Source organism: Patagioenas fasciata, chromosome 4 (genome assembly GCF_037038585.1).
Source record: "Patagioenas fasciata isolate bPatFas1 chromosome 4, bPatFas1.hap1, whole genome shotgun sequence".
Taxonomy (NCBI): domain Eukaryota; kingdom Metazoa; phylum Chordata; class Aves; order Columbiformes; family Columbidae; genus Patagioenas; species Patagioenas fasciata.
Window position 1 is genome coordinate 24,653,839 of NC_092523.1, and position 12,158 is coordinate 24,665,996.

General features: G+C 41.6%; 1 protein-coding gene across 9 annotated transcripts in view; it reads left to right on the top strand.

Moving 5' to 3' along the window:
• Positions 1 to 2,651, top strand: part of TBC1D1 (TBC1 domain family member 1) — a 107,393-nt gene extending 104,742 nt beyond the window's left edge. For all 9 annotated transcript variants that reach the window (XM_065836394.2, XM_065836391.2, XM_065836395.2 and 6 more), the window contains one exon: positions 583 to 2,651. In XM_065836394.2, coding sequence (XP_065692466.1) covers positions 583 to 777 — 195 coding nt within the window. In that variant the 3' untranslated portion in view covers positions 778 to 2,651. The remainder of the gene's footprint in view (positions 1 to 582) is intronic.
• Positions 2,652 to 12,158: the final 9,507 nt, after the last annotated feature.

The window sequence follows — 12,158 nt, forward strand, 5'->3', positions numbered from 1 at the left end:
ATGCCTATGTGTGCAGCCTTTCAAAGGAGAATTTTGGAATTTTTCAAGATGTGTTGTCCATTTGCATATTGCACTAAAGCCCCTCCTTCCACTTTGCCTCCTGGCGTTTCTTGGACTCAGTGTGGAGGTGAAATGAGGATGCAGCTCACAGACTGGCTTGTCTTTGCTTTGCAAAGCATGTGGAACTCAAGAAGCATGACTGGCCAGAAATGTCTCCCAGCTGACCCATGGCTTATCTTATCTGCAGTTCTTTGGTATATAATTTGCAGACTTCATAACTTTCCAAGTCATTACTCTAATTAATTACTTTATGTTATATTCTGAGTTTAACTGTGAACCAATCCAAGGAATCAAGTGGAAGAGATAAATTTCTTGTTACAGGCAGCAGCATAGTTGTAGTCTGAAGTACATAGATTTAATAACATTGAAACTTGCATTTTACCTTTGCAATGTTTTATTTGGAAAGTATTTTATATGTATTAATGTATCTCATAAAATAGTGTAAAGTTGGTTTCAGTTTTTAATAAATTTCCTTATTTTCTTCCCCTCTTCCCTCCTCCTCATTTCTTTTTGCTTTGAAAGGTGGCTAATGGAAAGATCCAAAACCTTGAAGCCACAGTAGAGCTTTTATTGACCAATGAAGGAAAACTGAAGCAGTCCATTCTCACTCTTGAGCAGGAGCGAGCGGCTTTGCTGAAAGCAGTGGAAGAGATGCGGAAAAAGATTGGTGATACAGACGGGAAGCCTCTGCTTACTAAACACGTGGATGCTGACTGACATTGACAGTGGTAATGGAGCAGAGAAGCTGAGCAAAGAAACAAAGGGAAGAACTGGGTCTTTTTGTCATGATCCGTGGGAATTTGACATTGTCATGTTCGTTGTACATGCCTTACTGTAGCAAAGCAAGGTACAAGCATGGTGGCTTCCCGCATCACAGAAGCTGGTTTCTCGAGGAGAAGGCTCTGTCTTCTTAGTATGTAGAAATACTATGAACAGTAAGATGCCACATAATAACAAGCCGGAGAAACTTAATAGTGCGTGCAGTCATACACAGTACACTGTAAAGATGTCATGGATACTTCCATAAGTGCTTTTAAACCTAAGTGCTTTGTGTCTGTTTCATATTTTGTGTGTAGATCACCACCACATTAAATGGCACATCCTTTAGAAGGCTCTTTGAAGAAATACAGCAATGTAAAAACTTTGAATGGGTGACTGCCCCATTGCAGCTATGCCATGGTGACATTTACAGAGAGTTTTGTGTTTGGACTCCAGATGTTTTTGACAGTCTAATTCCCCTGCAGCTTGACTGGGTTCTGGTAATGATGTTGTTTACACTTCAGAAAACTGCTTCCTGATGCTTGCAGGTGTCAAATCTATTGGACTCCAGGGAGCTGGACTTCATCATATGTAACTATGCATAATTGTGGGATTGTCATTTGTTTTTATAAGTACATTGTTTAATATGTTTTTTGTTTAACAACAGTTAATTTACTGTATCCTTAGTTGGCATTATCTGATATACTGTATATAGTAACTGCATTGTACTTAACAAAATACACTGACATACCTGTAACTCTCACAACATCATCCCAGGATTTATATTCAGATTCTTCAGGTTTCATCTTATTTATTTCTGATGTGCTGTGTGATGTAAGACATCCTTTTGCTGGGAAACTAATGCCCGCTGTCATTTTTTCCCCCCTTTATTTAGTACTCTGTGCCCACCCATCCTCTGGGAGATGTTATTCTTTAAGACTTTTTCTGAAGTAGTGGAGGCATTTCAAGAGCTTCATGTTGTGCCAGATATGCTTAAACTGCTTTATAAAGGGCAGGGCAGTTTGAATTAGGATACCATTACTTTTACAATGCATCTGTCAAGTAAGATTACACATGTAAACAAAAAAAGAACACCAAACACCTCATTTTCCGTAATACAATGAAAGTAGTTTTCAGGCCAGTGAACATACCACTGCTATAAGTGCAATAATATCCATGTATATCAAGTGATTTGGGTTTGCTTCAGAATTAGGAATAGTACCATAGCTCTATTCAGTCCCCAAGCACAGAGTTAATAGGCATCAGTGTTTTGTTGCAGTGGAGACTGACCCAGGAAATGTGACTTTTTGTTTTTTCCGAAATGGATGTTTTTATTTTCAGACTTTCAAAGCCAACAGTTCTTTTTCTCTGACTAGCAATGTAGAAAAGGTTTTGGTTTGCTTTTTCCTTTTCTCATGCAATTTCCCCCCTCCCAACACATCATGGTTGTAGTTTAATAGGAGAGCTGTAACTTTCATCTACTGTGCAGAACAAATATGTCTATGTAGGTGAAAATAAGAGAGAATTTACTTTTCAATTTCCAGAAACTTTGTTTGACTTTGTCTTTAATTTGTCTGGTTCTTGCAAATTCACTCCATATTCACTTAGTATTCAAAGTCCACATAAATCACCTATTATTAATCCATTTACCTCTTAGGCTTATTTTTTTAATTTGGAAATCCTTATTGAAGCTCATGCTTCATGTTTAAAATCTTGTCATAATGGATCTCATGCTGTTAGAGCACTTAGTAATACTGCATTTTTACAGCATAGTGCCATAATTCATACACTGACCTTTTAACAAGAGCAATAAAAATAATAACAATAATCTATGTCTACATCTATGTTTGTACATTTTTTGACGTTTAAAAACAAAAACATAGTTGGCAGGGTGACAGTTCAGAACCGTGTAAGAAGAGACTTTCCCTGAAAGTACGATCTGCAGTGGTTATTCATGAAAACTCTAAGTCCTCAGACTCATCTAAACGTGCAAAGGATCCAGTTCTGATCTTGGAACCTGCATCTGGGTGTGTTGACTAAGGTGAAGTACGTTTCACATGACTCCAGGGATGCATTCCTTTTTGTCATGTTTGCTTCTCTGCCAGTGTTAGTGGAGGACTGCTTCTAGTCTAAAGCCTTTTATTGTGAATTGGTGTAATTTCAGAAGTAAGTGCACTTAGATGGTCCCTGTTCCACCCACACTTGTGTCTGGCCGGATGTCCTCGTTGATCCTGACCTACAGACTTGGCTTCCCAACTTGACCTTAGACCTGCCTCACCACCACAGCCTTGGCTGGTGACCTGGGCTGTTGATGTGCCTTGCTTGTCCTTTTTGGGTATTGTGGGACAGCCCCCCGATCAGTAAGTTGCTCCCTTTGCCTGTGACCCTCAGCTCCTGGCACACATTCCCCTCCAGAGCGGCCCCTGCCCTTGCTCTGCTCCCCAGCACACAGCCCCACTGCACAGCTCAGATTACACATCTCCATTGCTTCTGATGCCAGTGCTGGGCCGGTCAGAGCTTGCTGAGGTGTCTCTGCGTGCCCCCACTCTTCACTGAGCAAGCAAGCCCGTTCTCTCAGAGCTTGCGTAGGCTCCTCCAACACAATGGTCGCACTGTGTAAAAGGTCCCTTACAGGTCTCCCATCTGTTTCAAAATACTGTGATCATGTTCTTTTCCACTTCAAACAGTGCACCATATTTGCACACTATGTTGATGACACCAAAAAAGTGCCTAAAACAAAAAGAATGCATTCGGGCTACAGCTGGATGAATGCCATGATTGCTTGAGGCTCCTTAGATCATTGCACAGTATTTACACTGTGTCACACCCTGGGATGTGAAGTAATTTTTCTTTAACAGAGCTTGACTAGAACAGGTATGTGGGAGGGAGACGAGCGCTGGCAGCCGAGCCAAGCGTCGGGAGCGCAACCCAGGCCTTGCCTTGGGAAGGCACATGTGTGGCTCATACTCACGCGGTTTTACATAACCTGAATGAGGGTGGATCACTGGGTACTCATCTGCTCATGCAGCTGCCAGAAAACGTTCCTTTCATCTAAATGAACTTGAGGCTGCAAGAATTCAGTGCCTCAAAGTAGGTCTTCTCAGCATAACCCAAAGCAAGTCAGTAAGTACTTCATTATGGAGAAGACTCCACTTATTCCTTTGTATAAATGGATTTTTAATTCTGTCTAATTGTATCATATATTTCCATGGTGTTAGAAAAGCTTTGGGCTATAGACACTAAAAGATGATGAAATTCCTTTAACAGAGAGAAGAGAGATGATTAAAACAAGCACTCTGGAGAAGCTTGTACTAGCTCCCCATCACTGACTTTTCAGAACTCCAAAGAGATTTAAGGAAATTTTCCTGACATTTCTAATGTGTTATATTTCACAAGTAGGAATTGCTGCAACAGAAGGAGATGGAAGTAGGATTCTGCTTTTGATTAGGAACAAAGTGTCCAAAAAAATGTTCTGACAGTGGTCATACTGATCCGAGGCTCAACTGGATGCCGCCTTCTTTCTGTTGCTGTCTAGTACTCTTCTGTAATACCTTTCTTTTTGTTAACATTTCACACTAGACTGCTTGTCTACGAAGGAGATATAAATGCATTTTTTGTTTTCCAGATAAAAGCAGAATATAATAATTACCTTTTATTTCTGTCCTGTTACTAATGAGATGGTGAGTTTCCATTTCTCACTAGTTACTCACAAGTCAGTCTAATCAAGATGGTCCTCAGGAAAAAAGTCCTCTTGCTGCAGCTTGATTTGCTCTGCTTCTCTTGAATGCTGCTAGGTTTTTTTGTTGTTTGGTTGGTTTGGTTTTTTTTACTGTTCAGCTAGCATTTAAGAAGTTCCCAAGTTCTGTTTTCTCAGATTTTTTTTCATAAGCTGTTACAGGTTGAAAGAACACTCGTATATAGAGTCTTTTTCCATGTTTCCAACATCTGATGCTTAGGAAGTTGTTGGCTCTGTAGACAGTGAAATGTCTTGCGTTGTCAAGGATTTGGACTTGCCAAGGCAACAGGTGAATTGAAGAGCGTATTTCTTCTATGTACTAGTTAAGATGAGCTGAGTAGTTTGAAGAGTTGGCCACCGATTGGGACTTTGAGCTCATGAAGCCATAGATTCTTGATGGGATTAGTGGTGCAGGTATGTTTCCCCAGCACATTATTTGCAGTTTTCTCTTATGGCATATCACAAAAAAATGCAGTTGCAAGATAAACTAAACCAAACCTGAAATGTGGTTGCAGTTACCTATTTAATGGCCTGCTACACTGTGTCTAGTATTTTTTCATAAGGAATCTCAAACGGTGGTTTCAGAGGTTAGATGCTGAGGTAACAGGCAGATACATTGGAACAGTGAACTTTGCAATTGGCAAAGTAGCAGTACAAGTAACAGTATGTAAGTAAGGAATAATTATAAAGCATTTGGAGTGCATTCTATACAGTAAACTTGCCAAGAAGATTGTTAAATAAACATTTTGCTTATTTTGAGAGAAGGAAAATCTAAGATGCTTATCAAAAATGGAAAAAGATGGGCTGTTGAGAAGGGAATATGTAGGGCCAGCCATGATGCTGTCAGGACCTGCAGTAGGTTGTCAACATATCATAAAGAAGTATGAGTGCAAATACCCATTGAGCTGAGAGGTAATACAAGTCTCAGCATAAGGAAATAATCTGGATAAGCCTCAGAAAACCTTTAAGGTTTTTTGCAGTTCCTGATGGAGTTCATAGATGGAGGCCTCAATGCAAGCAAGGTTTCTCAGATGAAGAGAATATGCTGTTCTTCTCAAAAAGTGGAGAAAGTCAAATAAGACCTGATCACATAACCCAGTCGTCTGGTCAGGAAAGGTTGCTTCCTGCTAGAGTGGAAAATAAAAGAAGACTTTTAAAAATGAGGATATCCTCCAGTAGCCTCTGGATTATCTCTGAGATACACTGACGTCTTCATGAGAACAAGCTTCAGTTTCAATAATAAACAACACTTAATGACAATTTAAGTAGCAGCTTCCAGCTATGTTCGCTTTTACAACATGTAACCTCACTGGGGCCGAAATGAAGACAGTCCATGATGCGGGTCTACTATCATAAGGTGTCTGTTTGAAACTCCTCTCAGTGACATCTTCCACCTACCTCAGCTTTGACAGCAAGAAAAGAGTATTTATTCACAACATTTGGATTCTACTGTTTGACTGTCAAATTTGCGGACTTATCTGCCCTGTTTCGTGTTAAGCTGCTAAACTACATGACGGAGTAGAAAGTTTGCTTTAATGCACTGACTTTGTAGGAAGGCAATAAAAGAAAATAGGGATGGTAAGACAGAATGTAAGTAGGCATTTTATCCTACCTGTACAGAAATTATAGCTGCAGAAACTACAGGTGGCTCACTCAGCTCCTGCAGGATTTAATGGGATGGAGTCATGTGTAATGAATGACCTCAGTTCTCCTGTATCCTGGTTTAGATATGCTGGCTGGCATGAAAGGTGACATAGCAGCCTGTTATCCCTGCTCTGGTAGCTGCCAGCCTGTCTGTGGGGTAGGAAAAATAAGTCTATGTTAGCCTAAATCAAGTATGTATAAACAACATGTTCCATCCTCTGAACATCTTCAGGCATCCAAGCATTTCGGTTCCAGAAAGGAGGAAAGGAGTACTATTTTAACTGTGGTGGATGTTTACAGGACATTAATAAACAGGTTCAGATTAAGGCAACAATTGCTTAAAATTGTGGACTAATTAAAGAATATATATTTGAGGGGATCTGTGCTAATTTTTATTTGCTGAGTGTCTGTCCCAAGTACAGTAAATTTTTGTTTCCCCTTTTTAAAACTTTATGCCTCAACAAAGGATAAAAACTTCCATTGTCAGCTTTTGCTTAAAAAAGAAGTAGGAAGTTCTGTGATTAAACGAACATGAGTGTATGTGAGCGAAGGAGGAAATGAGAGTTTCAGAAGCAAAGAGCTGACAGCGGGGATTTACCCACACCCTTTGTGTGACCTCTGGAGAGATCTCAGCAAACAACAAGGAACATCTCACTGCTGTGACCTACAAATTTCAGGAATATTTAGTCCCTGCAACGTGATCTCAGATGAAAGGTTATCATACACTTTCCTGTGAAAGCGCCTTCTGTATTCCCTTCCCACCAGCTACTCTGTCTTGCAACACAAAGCTGAGCCACGCGTGTAACACAGACAAAGGGCAGAACATCTGCGCGCTGTGTTGTCTGTCATTTAACCACTCTGTCACGATGAGTCAACCAGTCAAGAGGAAAACTCGCAGCGCTGGGGACTAAGGTACTTGCCTCAGCTTGTGAGGTCCATGGGGGTCACCTGCTCTGCACTGACTCCAATCCCGTGCATTTTGGTGAAGTGGAGAATCAGCAGGATGTGATCCAGCAGGTGTCAAGAGATGACGAAAATTTGATCTAGGAGAGAAGGTCAAACCAGAATGAAACATTGAACTATATAGAGCTAACAGACATCTTTTTTTTGATCAGGCAGATCAACCATTGGAATAAAGATTTCTTAGAGTAGTTTATATTTTCTCCCTTATTGCCTTTGTTACCAAGTGTGGTTTCCGCTCAGCAGTTGTTAGCACTAAGAAAACCAAAAGCATGAGAAGTCTGAAAGCTTTTATGCTTGTCAGGATCTTGTTTTTTCGATCACCGACTGAGAGGCGTATGTTATGCCACGTCTCATTCCCGATGCATGGTTTGAAATCTAGTTCCTCCCTTCAGTTCCTGATCCCTGGCTGCTTTCTTGAGGCACATCTCCACGCTTCTCTACAGGTAGATTTTAAAAATGCTGTCTGTGATCTGAGATATACTGTGGTATACTGAACCTACCAAATGGAGCAGTTCCTTTCCCTCAGACCCCACACCTTCCTGCTCTGCTTCCTAGCCAAGTTCATTAGTTTGCCATCAGGACTGCCCACGCTGTTCCATGGAGACGCACTTTGCGTGTTATCAGGTCAGCTTCGAGGCTTCCTTTTGACTAAGGTACAATGAGTACTGGAAGCACTGGGAAGCATTTTTCCAGCCCTTGACCATTTCTGTTGTGGGCTTCTGTACCACCTTCCATTTTTCACAATTGTTGGAAGACAGGCACATGTGATGCATGTATGTGGTGGTCCATCAATGGTCTTCTGCATGACCCTGGTTAGTCCTTGTGTAGATTATGTTAGACCTTCTTGTCCCAGCACGCCCTATGAATTTGTGCTAAATTTGCTGGCAATGACTGTGGCTCCTAAGGCCTTTTCAGTCATGGCTATTTTCCATGATCCAGATGTTTGTTCCGTAGCTATGACACAGATTATTTATTCCAAATTGTGTAACTTTTCATGGCTTTAAAATATTTGATCTCCTTAGGCTTGCACACCACTATAACAATTAAGAGTGCTCAGAAGCCTTCATATGCTTTTATCTTCTAAAGGTTCATCTGCGGGGAAAAACTTCTAAACTGCATTTCTCACCCTTCTATGGAAGCTGCAAGATTCACTGAAGCTTCCAATTGGGAAGTAAGTACATCATGGTCTCCCAGCTACATGGTCTTCCAGCCCCCACTGCTACACAAGCGGGCAAGACACTGGGGTGAGGCTGGATCATTAATTGAACTTTTAAATATAAGAGCGACTTTTAAATATAAGGAACTCAAGAGTTACCAACTGTGTTCACCTGCCAAGCTGCCTGGACATCCAGCATATACTGAGGTTTTCGCTGGCTACTAAACTGGCCTGATTTTGAACGGGAAAAAGCAGATACAGGTGACACAGGAGGTCAGATGAAAACATGTGAAGATGTGCTGAATATTAAAAAACAAACAAACAAACAAACAACAACAACAAAAAAAAAAAAAAAAAACAACAAAAACAAAACCAAAAAAAGACCAAGCTCATTCCTTTGCCTTAATTCATGTGACCATTTGTCCTAACCATTTTCTGATTAACAAAAGGGAGAGCTTTTTCCTGCTCTCTCCAGCTGTCTTTTGCAAAAGGATTGTAAAGCTTCAGGCAAAGCTGTTACAGCTGTCATAACCAGAACCATCACAAAAGTCAGACTGATTATAATATGGGCTTACACTGGGCAGATGGTAACTATCTGCTTAATTTCAAGTTTTAAGGACTTTCTGTCTCTCAGATCTTGCATGTAAGGCAGGGGTGTCAAACTCATTTTTACCGGGGGCCACATCAGCTTCTCAGTTGCTTTCAAAGGGCCAAATGTAATTTTATTTATACAGTCCTAAAATGACATGACATTTGGCCCTTTGAAGGCAATCGTGAGGCTGATGTGGCCCCCAGTGAAAGTGAGTTTGACACCCCTGAGTAAGGGAAGGAACACCAACATCGTGAAGTGTTACCCTGCTGTGTCTTATCAGGAAGGGGATAAATTCGATTTCAACAAGAAAATCCACAAAATTTTTGGCAGAGATGTAAACCTTTTTGTCATTATTCTTTCATTTTACTTTTCCTTTAGTGCCTGAAATTAAAGGACCTAAATTTATCCCCAGGAGGGAATTTAATCAACTATTCCAACAGGAACAGGATGGTACCCTTATTATTCCTACCTCAGATAACAAACTGCCTCTGGAGGAGGAGTTCCTTTGTTGTTGCTGAGTTACTTTTTTAATGTGTTTATTACCCTTGAAGTTTAAGACCTAAGCCTCTAATCTCCAAAGCAAAGCAACGATTGTGACCCTAAGCGAAGGAGGTGCCGTAATGCTGTTGTTCGGTATTGTGCAAGCTGCTGAGTGCTGTGCAGAAGGCTTCTGTCTCCTCCGGATATCAACTTCTATGAGATGTAGTTTTCCTAAATGACACCAGGTGTTGTACAGTAAAACCAGGAGAGCAGAGGAGCTGAACCTAATTCTTGGTGTGGCCCTTCCCACATGCGTGTTGCTCCAGGCAGACACCTTCTACAGGTGGCCCTAACCACAGGTGGGTTTAAAAGCATTCATTGACCTTGATTCTTCTATAAACTTCCTAGTTTGGCATTTGAGTGCTGTATGAAGTTAGTGTCTCTGGAGAACGGTGTGTTTTCCCAACAGTTAACTTTTGCCTAAATCAGAGGGGTTTAGGCCACAGGGGACTGATGAGCTAGCCAAGTACAGAACTGCAAACTGGCTTCAGCTACAAGGCTGAAGTAAATGTGGCAATTGAGGAAAGAAGTATGGAAAGACAGGGATAACATAGATGAGACCAGACAACTTTGAGTGGGTCCTGCACGCTCCTAGTACTGTGCTTCGCTGTGGAGACCCCGCTGAAATGCTGCTGTCGTGCCCAAGGCAGGGCAGGGGAGGCAGCTGGTGGGACGTGTTAGAGAAACCGATTAACAAACAGAGTATCAGAGAGAAACTGTAAAAAGGGCAGGGCGGGGGCACAGGAAGCGAAAGCCTCGTAACCATCAGCCCCATAACCATCAGCCTCATAACCATCAGTGCCGACCTGCCACCACTGTCCCACTCTGTCCCGCACACGTGAAAGTGCTGCACAGCGGTTGGGGCCAGAGGCATCAAAGCTCCTGCATGCAAGGGGATGAACGTGTGAAAGAGACCTGGTGGGTCCTTGTGAAGTTTCCAAAAGAAATCACATTGCTGAGTCTGCCTCCAGATTTCCATTTACACCGACCTGAAAGATGAGGATTTGGGTTTGATTTGAATTGATTAAATTCAGGCTCCAATTGTTACATCATTTGTATATGGAAAGTAATTGCATTTTTGTTATCTCTTTTCCAGATACAGATTCGGCTGCTTTGCCAGAGTGAACATCAAAAAATGTTTCCTTCTGAAAATCCTAGGGAATTAAAACTCGTCTAGATAATTTTGTACTCATTTCCTGCAATTAGCATAGTTTTAATATTACCGGTCTACAATATAACTCAAAGACTCTTTTACTCTTCAACTAAAGCCGCCAGTTAACTCCAGGCATTGATTTTCAAAATGAATATTTGACTTCCTAATTCTGCATTTGTGCAAGTCACAAAGTGTCTATTTCTGCATGAAGGAATTCACATCAGTGGTGAATCAAGTTCTCCACTAGATGGCAATGTTGTTTCAGAACATTTGTGTTGAAAGGTGTTTCTCCGCCAACAAGTTTAAAAGGACGTGGAATCCATGAGATTTGTCCAAGAAGTGATTTTTGGATGATTTGGGGAAGAGAAGAGTTTCCTTTTATTACAAGATCAGTTTTGGTTTGAAAAGGTTTTGATGAAAACTTTGTAGGTACTGTAATTATTAGGATCACAGAAGTCTCAGTTCATGAAACAACTTTGAAAATGTCTAAAACCAAGTATTGACAGAGAATGCAGAAAATGAGCAGAGTGATCTCTGCCTTATGCTCTTATCTAATACCCACCATTGTTGCTCAGCGGTTCAAAATCCTGCAGTGGTTTCTAGCCACAGTTTTGATGGTAAGTAGAAAAATACTCCTCTCCTCCTTTTATGGCCATGGAGGCAGAGAAGCAAAAGACTATTTCTGCAGCAGTACTGGAAAGCCTCGCCAGCTCCATCAGTGCATTCCTTAAGGTAAAGGAGCAGCTGTGCTCCTCTTCTCCTGCCTCCCGGGGCTTTGTTCGGCCGGGCTGGCATGTTCAGACAACGCCTGAGCCACGGTGAACATGTGACGGAGGCTTTGGGCAGGCCCTGCAGCCACTCACACCCACAGCCATGGGTCTCACAGCTCCGTGCAGAGCTGCTGTGCAGCGCTGGTGGTGCTGGGCAGTGACACCGGAGACCATTGCTGCAGCAGGGCTTCTGGCAGTATTAGTCCGCTGTGATAAAACACAGGTCAGGGAACCAGCACCTGACTATTTACAGTGAATGTAGGCTGCAGAGATGGGGACCAGAGGGTGGCCTTTATCACAGAAACACGATTTACCTTTATCTGCATTCGGCAAAACACAACCTCTGCGAAACAAAAAAAAAAAGGCCCACATGCCCTGCTAGGAGAAACACAGTTCCTTTATGTGCTGCAAGCAAACAGCTGCAGGTCTGCTCTCAAGCAGTATCTTAGGCCAGTGCAGCTCTGGAAAATGTTTTAATAAGTCTTTAAATACCATGCAGCATTAAGGCTAAGTAGGGTTTCCACCTTAGATCTTGACCTAAGGTTTCCAGCTTCTATACTAAGATATAGCGTGATATGCAGTGAACTCTCTTACATTAAATTCTGCCTTACTGTGCTGATAGTTCTAAACTGCAGTATTGCAAGCACTAACCTAAAATAAGGTCTGTTTGTTTCTTAGAAGTTATTCACCAACATTACAAATTAAAAGTGGAATGATGCTATTTGCAGACAATACCATGCTTTCCACTAGCACTGGCTGAGAACATCATCACTTGACTTACTTCA